This window comes from Bactrocera tryoni, chromosome 1, assembly GCF_016617805.1.
Source record: "Bactrocera tryoni isolate S06 chromosome 1, CSIRO_BtryS06_freeze2, whole genome shotgun sequence".
Classification (NCBI taxonomy): domain Eukaryota; kingdom Metazoa; phylum Arthropoda; class Insecta; order Diptera; family Tephritidae; genus Bactrocera; species Bactrocera tryoni.
Window position 1 is genome coordinate 44,544,274 of NC_052499.1, and position 12,591 is coordinate 44,556,864.

General features: G+C 37.2%; 1 protein-coding gene across 1 annotated transcript in view; it reads left to right on the forward strand.

Moving 5' to 3' along the window:
• Positions 1-11,168, forward strand: part of LOC120766963 — a 231,070-nt gene extending 219,902 nt beyond the window's left edge. Inside the window, exons 8-13 of the mRNA XM_040092752.1 lie at positions 515-634; positions 711-879; positions 974-2,299; positions 5,274-6,193; positions 6,962-7,618; positions 10,170-11,168. Coding sequence (XP_039948686.1) covers positions 515-634; positions 711-879; positions 974-2,299; positions 5,274-6,193; positions 6,962-7,618; positions 10,170-10,979 — 4,002 coding nt within the window. The 3' untranslated portion in view covers positions 10,980-11,168. The remainder of the gene's footprint in view (positions 1-514; positions 635-710; positions 880-973; positions 2,300-5,273; positions 6,194-6,961; positions 7,619-10,169) is intronic.
• The last annotated feature ends 1,423 nt before the right edge of the window (positions 11,169-12,591 follow it).

Consider the following 12,591-nt stretch of genomic DNA (forward strand, 5'->3'; position numbering starts at 1 on the left):
TGTAAGTCACTACAGTGCTCAGGTAGCCCGAAACTAAAGCTGTTGGAAATATTTTCTGTTTACCTTCCCTATGAACCTCGATTCACTCAGTGTGTCTCTTCTCTAGAATAGAAATCTCCAGGAGCAGGTTTCATTTTCTTCTCTAGTGACTTCACCATCCGTCATAGAACAGAAATCTCTAGGAGTAGGTTTTATGACGCAATGGTCTATATTATCGGAGATACAACCGAAGTTATGGAGGTTATCAGAATGCTCCTTACTGAGATCGACCATCTACCAAGATACCAATGAGTGCTGCTTTTGCAACCATGCTATTGCTGTTTAATGAGTGTGTCCTCTCCGAAGAGGTCTTGAGCAGTCCAGAAATTAAAATCCATATACTTAAGCTGTGTTGAATAATATGGCAAACATATCGGAATATATAGGAGTCATACATATACATATATATATGTATTAACATAATTTTTTTACAGACATACATACATATATTAAACATTAATGAATGTTCTTCTAGAAAATATCTCCCATGGCGCGTACCAATCAAAGGCTACCAAAATATTCGTTCCATAATGGAGATATGTTGGTCGTAAAAGTGACAAATATAGAAAGTCCGCATATGTTCTATGTCATGAAGGTAACCGAAACATTTTCAAAGATTTAAAAGCATAAACATTTGTAAGAAGCAAAATTAAAACGTATTGATATTCCAGCTCGACGCTATTGAGATGGCGCAGAGATTGAAATCCGACTTAAACTTTCAATACAATCAACCGAATGAGGCATTGCAACCGGTTTTCTTAGCATTACCACAAATGTGCTGTGCTGTGCGCATCGAGGATATATGGCATCGAGCGCGGATTGAAGAAATTCAGGGTGGGGGTATGTAAACCGTTTTTTTAACACCATGCTTTATATATGACGTTAATATGTCATTTAATTTGCTTATAATATTTATGCACTTTTATTTTGGTAGGAAAAATAAGCGTGCACCTCGTAGACGAGGGCTCACAACATGAAGTCAATTGGCGTCAAATTTTTCCACTCATAAATAAATTCCGCACCCCAAAAGAGTTCACCATTAAATGTGCTTTAGCAGACATTGAACCGCTGCAAGAGAATAGCTATGCTTGGACATCCGAAGCCATACGCGAATTTAGCCAATTAGCTGCCAATCCCACACTACAAATGACCATACTATCCACAAATCAAGCTACAATACGAGTAACGTTGCATGTCAGCAAAAAGCATATGGATATAAATATTGGAGCTATGCTCGTTAAATATGGGCACTGCGTGGCGACTGGCGAGAGTTCTCAAGTGGTAGAAGTCTACAAAACGCCAAAGAAACGCATAAGCTTGCCGACTAATACATTAACAGATGCCATGCAATTCAGTCAAGTCAATACTAACGTCAAGGGCAAAGATGTCACAATGCAGGACGTTAAAGAGGCTGCCAATATTACAGAAGCAGCGGTGAAAAGTGACAAACCTGTCAAGGTGCTTAAACGCACGTCGGTTAAGGTTGTACATGTAGTGGATCCTGGTGAGTTTTATATACAAATTGCCAGTCTCACAACGGGGATTGCCAAATTCCACAATCAACTGCAGCAAGCACAAAACGAAGATCAATCGAACACATCAAGTTTGTCGTTATGTTCACAAAGCACAAACAACTGGTTTGTTGGTAATCACTGCTTGGTCAATACTAAATATAAAAGTGACCTTACCAAGCAGACGCACGCCGCACAAACGTCCAGCCCCAGTGAATGGTATCGTGCTATTATAATCTCTATAAAAGCGGACATCGAAGCTGATTTGTATACCGTATTCCTACGCGATATTGGCGCTACCATTTCAGACATTACCAGTGCACAACTCCGTGTTATAGATCATCAATTGGATCGTGTAACAAATGCCGTACATCGCTGTCACTTGGCTTGTGTTGAGCCAACTGGCGGCACAACAACTTGGTCACATTCCGCCATCGATTGCTTCAAGCACAGCGTCAGCTCTTTTGAGTCCCTTTCGGCCACTTTACAAGGCAAACGTATGCCAGGTTCCAACTCATTGCCCATCGTGCTTTGGGGTACAATCACTGAAACTGAAGATCCGTTAGCGCCATGTATAACCAAGCATTCGATAATCAATCGTATATTAGTGAAAGCCGGTCTCGCATATTCCGTACAACGTTTAGATGTAACAGAACAGCTGGATAAATTGTTAGAAATAGAGTTTGCCGAGGGTGAGATTACCATGGAGGAGTGGAATAAGAATTTTGTGAGCAATGTCGCACTGACAGGTGAGTAATGGTGAAAAATAAGTAAAATGTACGCAAAGGTCACTCATTGTATAATATAGTTATTACTACCATGCGGTCTTAAAAAATTCGGTCTAATAGTCTTAAGCAGTATATTACGAGTTTTAGATTAAAAATACCTTGGATATACAATTTAAAGTAAATGTTAATACTTATTTTTGTATTTATTCATATATTCAAAAAAATCATTGCACCTTAAATATTTTGTGAAAACATATTTTTTTTTGCCACGAGGTCTCTAACATCCAGAAAAAGACTTCGGAGACCTTATAAAATATATGCCAGGTGTACCGGTATGGCGTGAGCTTTAAGAAACAAATATGTTGATAGGGAAAATTTGTTGTCTGTCAAACATACCATATTCAATAACCTTAAAGTCATTGAACAAACATCACATTTTTTATTGTGTTGAAAACGATAAACTTTCATGATGATGATGATGATGATTTGCGGCAAGCATTCACTTTTTGTTTCCATTTGAAGAAAAGTGCTGCAGAGTCGCGTAGAATGCTTGTCGAGGCATATGGTGATCATGATCTATCAGAGTAACATGCAAAAGATGGTTTCAACGGTTCAGAGCTAATGATATTGATATAAGAAATGAATGTCGAACTGCAAGCAATACTAAAGGAAAATGATACTTTGAGGGGTTAGGTGGATTTCAGAGGTTCAAAAAAAGTATATTTTTACGATTTTTTTTGTAATAGTTACAATTATATATTTTATTTATATTATGTGACATATTAAAGATACACATCTAAATGGTATTTTCTGAAATTTTTATAAAAATATGTTGAAAATTCAGCCATTGGGACCTCATTTCCCTGGGCGCCTCAAAAAAAACTGCTGTCGCCGTGGACAGCATAACTCATCATTGGTTCAACTAAAACCAAAAAACCAAATTTATCTCGTTAGTTCATGTATGTATATGTAAATCTCGTATTTGAACGAAGGAAAAAAAAAATTTAATTTGAATTTTTCAACGAACTTTAAACAAAAAATCTAATTTTTAGATCAATTTTTCGCCATTTATTGGCTCTAAAAAAATAGTTGTAATATAAAAAACTCAAATTCCTTCGTTCAATTACTAGATAATGTTATTTTAAAGATGTTTGCAAAATTAGAGGAGTTATAGAATTTAAAAAGACAAACAAAACAAAATCGATTTTTTGAAATTTTGAAACCCACCTAACCCCTTGAGCCAAGGGCAAATGGTAGCCATGTTAAATGTTGCACAGCAAATAATTTCAGACCGTTGGGAAAGATCCAAAAGTGTGGAAAATGGTGTCACATGAATTGAATGAAAGACAAATGGAAAACCGCAAAAAATACTTGTCAAATTTTGCTCAAGGACATGAAAGAAATCAAATTGTCATTGACAATGTAAAATGGATTTATTTTAAAAATCCTAAGCGGAGAAAATCATGGGTTAATCAAGGATTGCCATCAACATCGACTGCAAAAACCGATCGATTCGGTAAGAAGGCAATGCTCTGTGTTTGGTGGGATAAGAGGGGTTTGGTATACAATGAGCTTCTAAAACCTGGTAAAACTGTTAATACTATTTGCTACTGACAATAAATGAAAACTTTTAACCATGTTTCAACCGGCAAAGTAATTAAATTACACGACAATACACCTGCACACAAAGCAAAATCGGTTCTGGTTACAATCAAAGTACTTTGCAGAGAGCGGCTACCGCACCCGCCGTATTCTCCAAACTTGGCTCCTTCCGATTACAATTTGCTTTCATCGACGGGACACGCATTGGCTAAATTGGCTAAGCGGAAGAAAAATTTAGTGTCTGATTGGTTTGCTTCTAAAGACGATCATTTCTATTGGCATGTGTAAAAAGCAATGGCGAATACTTTGAATACATTTTTTTTACTTCCTTCTCATCTCCCGCTTATGTGGAAGACAGGGAAATTTTTATAACTGTCCTTAATTATGATGCCAAAAATTAGCGCAATCTGTCAACCAGCGTGTTTACAGCAGCTGTTTATGTCAGTCGACCTCAGTAGTGTTTGTCGAATTTTACAAATTTTTTTAATTAGGCTGAATATTTGTGAATTAGGCTAATAATTGTGTTAAATTTTGACCAAACACTCAACAAATATCATTGAATAAGTACCGAATCTCCCTGATTTAGCTCCATGTGACTTTTACCTTTCTTCGCACTGAAATGTCCACTTCGGGGAACTCGATGCGTGTTGTCTCAATTGAAGACATCAAATTCGACGCGAGAGTTGAAGGCCATCGAGGAAAGTGCCTATAAGAAAATGTTTTGACGATTGGGAGAAGCGTTGGCACATGTGCATCGCTTCTAATTGATGTTACTTTGAAGTCGATAAAATAAGTTTGGGATGATGATTGAAAAAGGTTCATTTTATTTATAAATTCCCGATACTTTCTTGACAGAATGTATATGCGGACTAGTCCCTCAGTTTCTGAGATAACGATTTTAACATTTGCATACCTGCTTTTCTCATCAAGAAGCTTCTCATTTGTCGAATTCGCCGATATCGAGCAAATATAGCAAATAGTTGCTAAATAAACAGACCGATCAAACAACTGACCAATCATACTCAAGTACTTGTATGGAAAAGTTTTTAATTTAATAAGATATCTTCACTAAATTCGGCTTGGATTCTGCCAAAGCCATCGCTACAGTCTCTGAACATATTTTTCTGATCGGACTAATACAGCATAAATGTAACTGCCACTCAAGCTAACCAAAAATCAAAGATGTTATTGAATATTGAAATCACTATCCATACGCAATACAATATACTGTTATGGGTAGCCTTGGCTAGTAGAGTGGCTATTATGCATGAGTTCCCTTACAAAATGTGGTTGTAAACATTTGAACAATTAATTTGTTAAGGATCAATACATTCATATCATCACCATATTTTACAATCATAAATTATTGGTGATATCATCTTCTTCATTCCAGAAATTGATCGCCGTTCACAGCGTCCTGGGAAAGCTTTCAACGCCTTCGACTCTGACAATTCCATCAAAACTGACGATCATGATACCAAACATATACCTGAAATGGACTTCACTTTGGACCTCGCGTTAGATAGTCAAGCGTGCGGCGAGCCAACAGTTTTCACTGCAAAAGCACCAGAGGCCTGGCTGCAGTCGAAGCCAATTAATAAGTCAATTTTCGCCGCCATACCGACCTATGTGGATTATGAAGCTATTGTCTATTTACATGATGCCAATGATAAGGGTCTGTTAAAACATTTACGAGAGATAATTATGAAAACTTATGGTGAATATGAAATGCCAACAACTTCCATACCCATATATACACCGGGTCAGGCGTGCTTAGTGCGCTATCATGTCGACAAACGTCTTTACCGCGGTATCGTACAGAAAAAGGAAAAAGATGATTTCATTGTACAATTCATTGACTATGGTAATGTGGAGTCGGTTAAATTGCAGGACTTATTACCATTTGCGCCATTCCCGAAGTTACCACGCATAGCAAACAAATATCGCATCGAAGGGATACGTGCCAAATCCGCGGACGGCGCCTACACGACAGATGTACTCGATATAATACATGTTACAGTTGTTGAAAAACTAGTTTCCATACGTGTGGCAACTTCAGAGCTACAAAAACCGATAAAGGCATGCAGTATGCGCCTGGGTAATATGGATGTTGGAGAGTATCTCATCAGCGCTGGACATGTTGAGCGAGATATTTTGCTCTCCGATCGGTCTCATAAGAAAAAGGTGAGAGATAAGTTCAAGCCTAGTTATAAAGACTTAAAAGCTATGGCTGATATAGAATCGACTACGGATAACAATGATGAACTTACAAATGAGGACAATGCATTACCCCTCATGGAAGCAGATAAAATGGTGAGTTCATCTATAAAACTTAATTAATTCCCAAGTTGGTTGTTTTTTTTTTTTAAACGCCCCTGAAGTTTCAGTTTTTTCCATGATCCAACAAAACAATTTTTTTTTTCACTTTATATCTCTCTTCAGAAGTATACAACAAATGATTTTTTTGATATTTGCATTAAGCAAGTAAATCTAACTCTATGAAAAAGTGATATTTTATTATAAAATTTCCCGCTCAATAAAAAATGGTTTAATGTTTTTTCAACAAATATATTCTTTTAAAAGTTAAACGCAGTTACATATAAATATACATCAATTGACTTGAGCATTCATACAAGTGATTTATACATTTTGGGTTGCTCATACGGCATGGTGTACGAAATGGTTATAGAACATTTGATGCATAATTTTAACTGCGTATAACTTTTAGAGAAACTTTTATGAAAAAAAATCATTTATAGAGTAAAAAATTGTGTATTTGAAAAAATAAAAACATTTTCAATTTATTTGGTATGGAGTACGCAAATTTAATTCTAAAGATCAAAAAATGCCATATAAAATACCTACTTATATGAAAATATTAGAAAAAAGTAGAAAATATGGCATTAAGAATGACTTGTGACATGCAAATAATCAATAAATCATTCATATGAAGGCAATCAATATCAAAAGAAGCGGCAAGCTGTTCTCTGGATATTAAAGAAGATGAAAATATTAATCCTTCACATTCATTCACAGTTTCACATTTATTTATACTTTTATTTTTTTTCTCTTTTGATACAGTTCCAATTTAAACACATTAAATCCGACTTTTTTGAACTAAATGAGGACAACAAAAGCGATGAAGATGCCGACGATGACGGCAGCGACAATAATGACGATACAGTCAATGATTGCCTCGATCAACTGATATACAATTTGGACAAATGCGATAATCACTCGGATAGTGATGATAGTCCCAATGATGAATTAAATAATGCGCTCTCACCAATGCAGGCAGCGCAAGCAGCACAATTAGCATTGCTACAGCATCAAAAACCAACGCAACACTCTTTCACGCCACCCTGTAAGAAACGCATGTTCGACTCCAATGAGTACAAGCAATTGCATAAGCAAATGTTGCTGGAAAATTTGTATGGCAGCGAGAATTTCATGAAAAATGAATTGGTCGCAATGCAATGTGATAACGATGTCGCTGGCGCTGATGGCTCCGGCGCTCTCGCCGCCAGTTGGGGCCTTGGGGAGGACGATGAAGATGCCGCCATTGTTGAGTTGGAGCAAAGTTTTGCGTTGAATTATTGGCACACCACTGACGAAACCGAGCGGCAAAATGACAAAAATAAAGATAAAGAAATGGAAAAAACAAAAGAACTGGAACAGATTAAAAAAATTGAACTGGAAACTCACAATAGCGTTAGCGTTTCACAGCGTTCAAATCTGGTGAGTTGGGTTTTTGGGAATTTTAGTTTTGTGAAGATAGAACATTCTCTACTTATAAAACCACATATCATCACCTAAAATGCGAAATAACGTATCATCAAAAAAATCGAAATTGAGTATCCTATTGATTACGATTCACTACTTCATGTTACATACATAATATTACATATGTCCAACATTTTCAGGTTCTGCGCTCATACATGAACCAGTTTTAACCAATATTACAAATTTTTTTCACTCTTGTTCCATTTTATTTCGTGTTTCATTCACGCCACTGTAAATTTTCGAAAATGTTGTTATGTTATTTTGCATTTTAGGTGACGATATATATATTGCTCCCAAATTTTTCTATATATTCAATGAATAAGCTCATGCGAACAATTTATTTAAAATCAACACAGAAGTCTGAAGGCAGCCACTTGCCTAAGAGCATAAGATCAAATTATGTAACGGAAATATTTCCCCTTTAAAACCTACCGTTAATAGCTAGTGATTTTTGAAGAAATCATTAATGGATCTTATAGAATGGCAATGTAAATTTCGGCTGCACCGAAGCTATAAAACCCTTCACTGGTGCATTTATTATAGCACAAAAGGATATGAATAGATCTTTCTCTTCGTGTAGATCGTTCAGTTTGTATGGCAGATAGAATTTCTTCGGTCGATAATAATCCATGCCAAATTTCATGAAGATATCTAGACAAATAAAAAAGCTTTGCGTATAAGACCGGCTTTTGATAGATGAGTTTTTATGACAGATATATGCTATATTGAATCCGACAAATTAGCTTCTTTTTGAGAAGAAAAAGACGTGTGCAAATTACAGATCGATATCTCTCCCTGTCAAGAAAGTATCGGGAATTTTTCATTTCCCCCTCTCATCTCCCGCTTATATGGAAGACAGGTAAATTTTATTTTCTGGGTTGGTATAACTGTCCTTAATTATGATGGCAAAAATTAGCGCGATCTGTCAACGATCTGTCAACTAGTATGTTTACAGCAGCTGTTTATGTCAATTTAAATGAAGAATTCTCGATACTTTCTGGACAGTGTGTACTTTGCTTCATTACTATAGTATAGACTTTATATTTCTGAGAAATACTGAGAAAAATATGTTCGCATTCTAAAAGCGAATGATGTTATTTTAAAGCTCTAAGGTAACTACTATAAGGATTCTATAAAAAAAAGCATTTTTTATCGCTACTTTTGCTGCTATTGCAGGTAGTAAGCGCAATGCGCTGAAAACGGTGTTTCATTGCTATAAAGACAGCCCTTCCATCCCAAAAAAGGAAAGAAACATATTTCTCTTTTTTCCTAATAATTTATTGTGATTCCATTACCATTAATAAGTCCGAATATTCATTTTGGCATTGAGTTGGTGTAATGAGAATGCATTTCTGAGGTTAATAAATGTATCAAAATGTATCCAAAATAGCGGTTTTCAGATCAGAACAAGCTGGTCATTCCCAAAGATCGATATTTTTACGTTAAAACCACGTTTTCGTTGACCTGCTCGTATGGATCCTTGCGTTGTCTTGTTGAAAAGAGAAAGATTTGTGCGGATGACTGTGTATATAGGGTAGCAGATTTGCTTCTAATACCTCCTGGTACTCGACACTATTCATTCGGCAAAAAGAGAATGCGTTGGCACTGCACCGTTGGGTACTATCCCAGAATTTGAAAATGCGCACCATTCCATAAGTGAGCCTCAGCCGAAATATGTAGCGCTTTGAAAAATATCGCGGCTCTTTTCGTAAATCTCTCTTCGGAAAAATCACCTGGGACTAACAGTAAAGTTTTATTGTAAGCGCATAGTCTACTTTGCCGTCACCGTATTATTCAAAATATTATTTTTCTTAATCCTGCATAGGGAGTTTTTATTCATTTGATTTCGGGCAAAACATTTGCTCACGTAAAATGTTAGGATGAAACCATCCCCATTCAAAGCGTTTAGATATCCTTTCTCTTTATGTTGTTGTTGTTGTAGCGGCAGAATTAGCCGAATTGACAGTCCTTGGCCGGGTCCGTTCTGGTAACGTAGTCCCGACTGTCGTGGGAACGGTCCTTTCTCTTTATCGTTAAGGATGCTCTTGATTATTCTTCGATTAGCTAATACAATTTATTAAAATTAATTTATAACTCTAAATGGCACTGATCGGTATGAGTGGCTTTATAGCAATAAAACTTCGTTTTCATCCGCTTATTACCTACAATATTTGTTAGAAAAAACTTTTTTTATTGAATTGCTAGAGTTACCATAAAGCCTTTAAACAACATCATTCTTTTTTGGAATGGAAACACATTTTGTTTTTATATTTCACAGAAATATAACGTGTTTATAGCAATGAAACAATGTATGTATAGGGGTAATAGGTCCGATGTTTTCTTCTGGGTGTTACAAACTTCAGAGAGTAAGTATTAAAATTATTATTCTACGTGTGCACCATAGACTGCTCCTGTAAATATTTTGTAAACTATTTTGAATTCTATTTTAGACGAGTCCTAATCCAAACTCTAACAACGCTTAATGTTTTCTTATTGAACATTTTAGGTGATGGAAACATCTGCATTCGATCGATTCTACCCAAATGAAACGTCATCGGTCTTCTCACACTTCAGCGGCATTGAATGTTTTAAAATGCCACAAATACCAGTGGGCAAACGTTCCTTCGAATGCAGCGTTGTCTCGATTGTTACGCCGACAATTGTTCAAATTCTACCACACCTCACCGAATTTGAATATCGCGAACTGGAACTACAGAGACGCATCAAACATTTGGTAAAGTCCGCGCCAATGCTCACCGCATACGAACCGCGCACCATTTGCCTATCACAATACCAGAAGGACAAGAAATGGTATCGCGCACTAATACGCTCACACAATCCCCTTGCCAAGCAAGTGGATGTGCTGTTCATTGATTACTTGAACACGGCATCGGTGTCGATTGCACAACTCAAACAATGTCCGCTCGAATTAATCAGTTGGCCATTGCGCACAATACGCGCCCGCCTTCACGGTCTGGTACCGAATCCGCGCCTGCGTGAAAAAGACATACGTCAAGCCTTGCAGAATATTGTACTCAAGCGCACATTGGTCGCGCGCATTGTGAAAGAGCCGAAGCGCCTTGACAACTCAACAGCCATAAGTATGACAGATTTCATGCGTCTGGATGACGTTGGTGACTTGGACTCGGCCACTATTTCAGGTGCCATCACTGGTTCGGGCACCTATCAGCAGAACGTGGATGACATCATGGAGGTGCATTTGTACGATCCCGACATTTATGCACGTAAACAGAGGGACGCTCGCATCTATCAACCGCTTATACAGGATAGTTTCTATTCTTATAAAAAAACTTAGAAAAATATATGCACAATTAAATTGCAGACACTATTACATTTTGCCCTACTATGGGTATGGGTCATAAAGTTACCCGTATATTGACGTTTATAAATGAATTCGCTTATCATTTCATTATTTTATACTATAAATTTCATTATTTTCTTCATTATTCATAATGTTCGGTTTGTTGCACGGGAAATGAAAGATGTGAATTATTAAACATTCCCAAAATATTTGTTATCTTTTATTCTCTCTGAATATGAGACACATTTGCATTTTTCATTGTACATTTATTTTTATTGATACAGAAATAAAAAAGTTTGAATATTTGACATTTTTGACATTTTTGAAAACTGATTTTTTTTTCTTACTGGACATTGTTCAACAGGCATTAATCGCTAAGGCTAAATATCATGTTGGTCGCAGTTTGAACATGTTGTATATAGGAAGGTGAGGTGTAAATATCCAGGAACACTTTCGCCTCCATTGTCTAGCCTGTGCATGACTGAGGTTGAAAACACCTCGGTAGTCTTACGTTCGGCGAACCAGGAGACATTTGTATCCGGTTTTAGGTATCACAACTTACTGTTGTTTTATGCTGAGGATCGATCTCATAACCTAAAGTGCCCCTAACTTAGTTGCCCACGACGATATCGAGACGTAGTTTAGGGCCGACCGGTAGATTGCCTTGTATACTCATATAGGCAACAATCTCTTTTTGTTTTTTCATCAAGTATTATCAGCACTACGAGGATGATGTTGTGGCTCAGTATATTGATCGCAATCGTGGCCGTACGCGAAGTGCAAATTGTCAAATCTTTGTGATAGCTAACTGATGAAATATTGCCACTATCGGCAAATAAGTTAATTTACAATTTACACACAAGAATAGAATCACTGTTGATTTATTAACCGACAGTGGGAGATTTTTTGCAGAGTAGAATGTGGATCATCGCTCAGATAATTCGTAGTTCATCTGCTAAGCCAAAAGGGAATAAAATCATCTAGTAACATTATGTGGTTAACCTTATCAAAAGCATTTAACAGGTCCGACGCTACTAGGAGGTTGTTAGAGTCATGCGGGGACTCAGTGCACGTAGAACATATATTAGGTCTGTCGGCGCTGGGGTTTGGGAACCGCCACGTAAAAAAATACCCACTATGAAAAGGACAAAACCGCTTCGGATGAGAGAAAGTCCTCTCTCGACAAACAAAGACCACATTCTGCAAGTTAGTCATCATCCCCGTCCTGCTAAATGGTGCAGAGGCATGGACGATGACAACAGCTGATGAGTTAGCGTTGAGTTTTTCCGCATTGCCAACGGCGAATATCGCAGTCGGTAGAACGATTAGCTGTACGAGTTATACAACGACATTGACATATTTCAGCGAATTAAAAGACAGCGGCTACGCTGGCTAGGTCATGTCGTCCGATTGGATGAAAATACACTCTAGCTCTGAGAGTTTTGACACAGCTCCCTCCGGGAAAGGTAGAGGAAGAGGAAGCCCTACACTCCGTTGGAAAGACCAGGTGGAGAAGAAATCTCCAATTAGCGCCAAACAGCGAAAAGGAAGAACGACTGGCGCGCTGTTGTAAACTCGGTTATAACCTCGTAAGCAGTGTCTACGC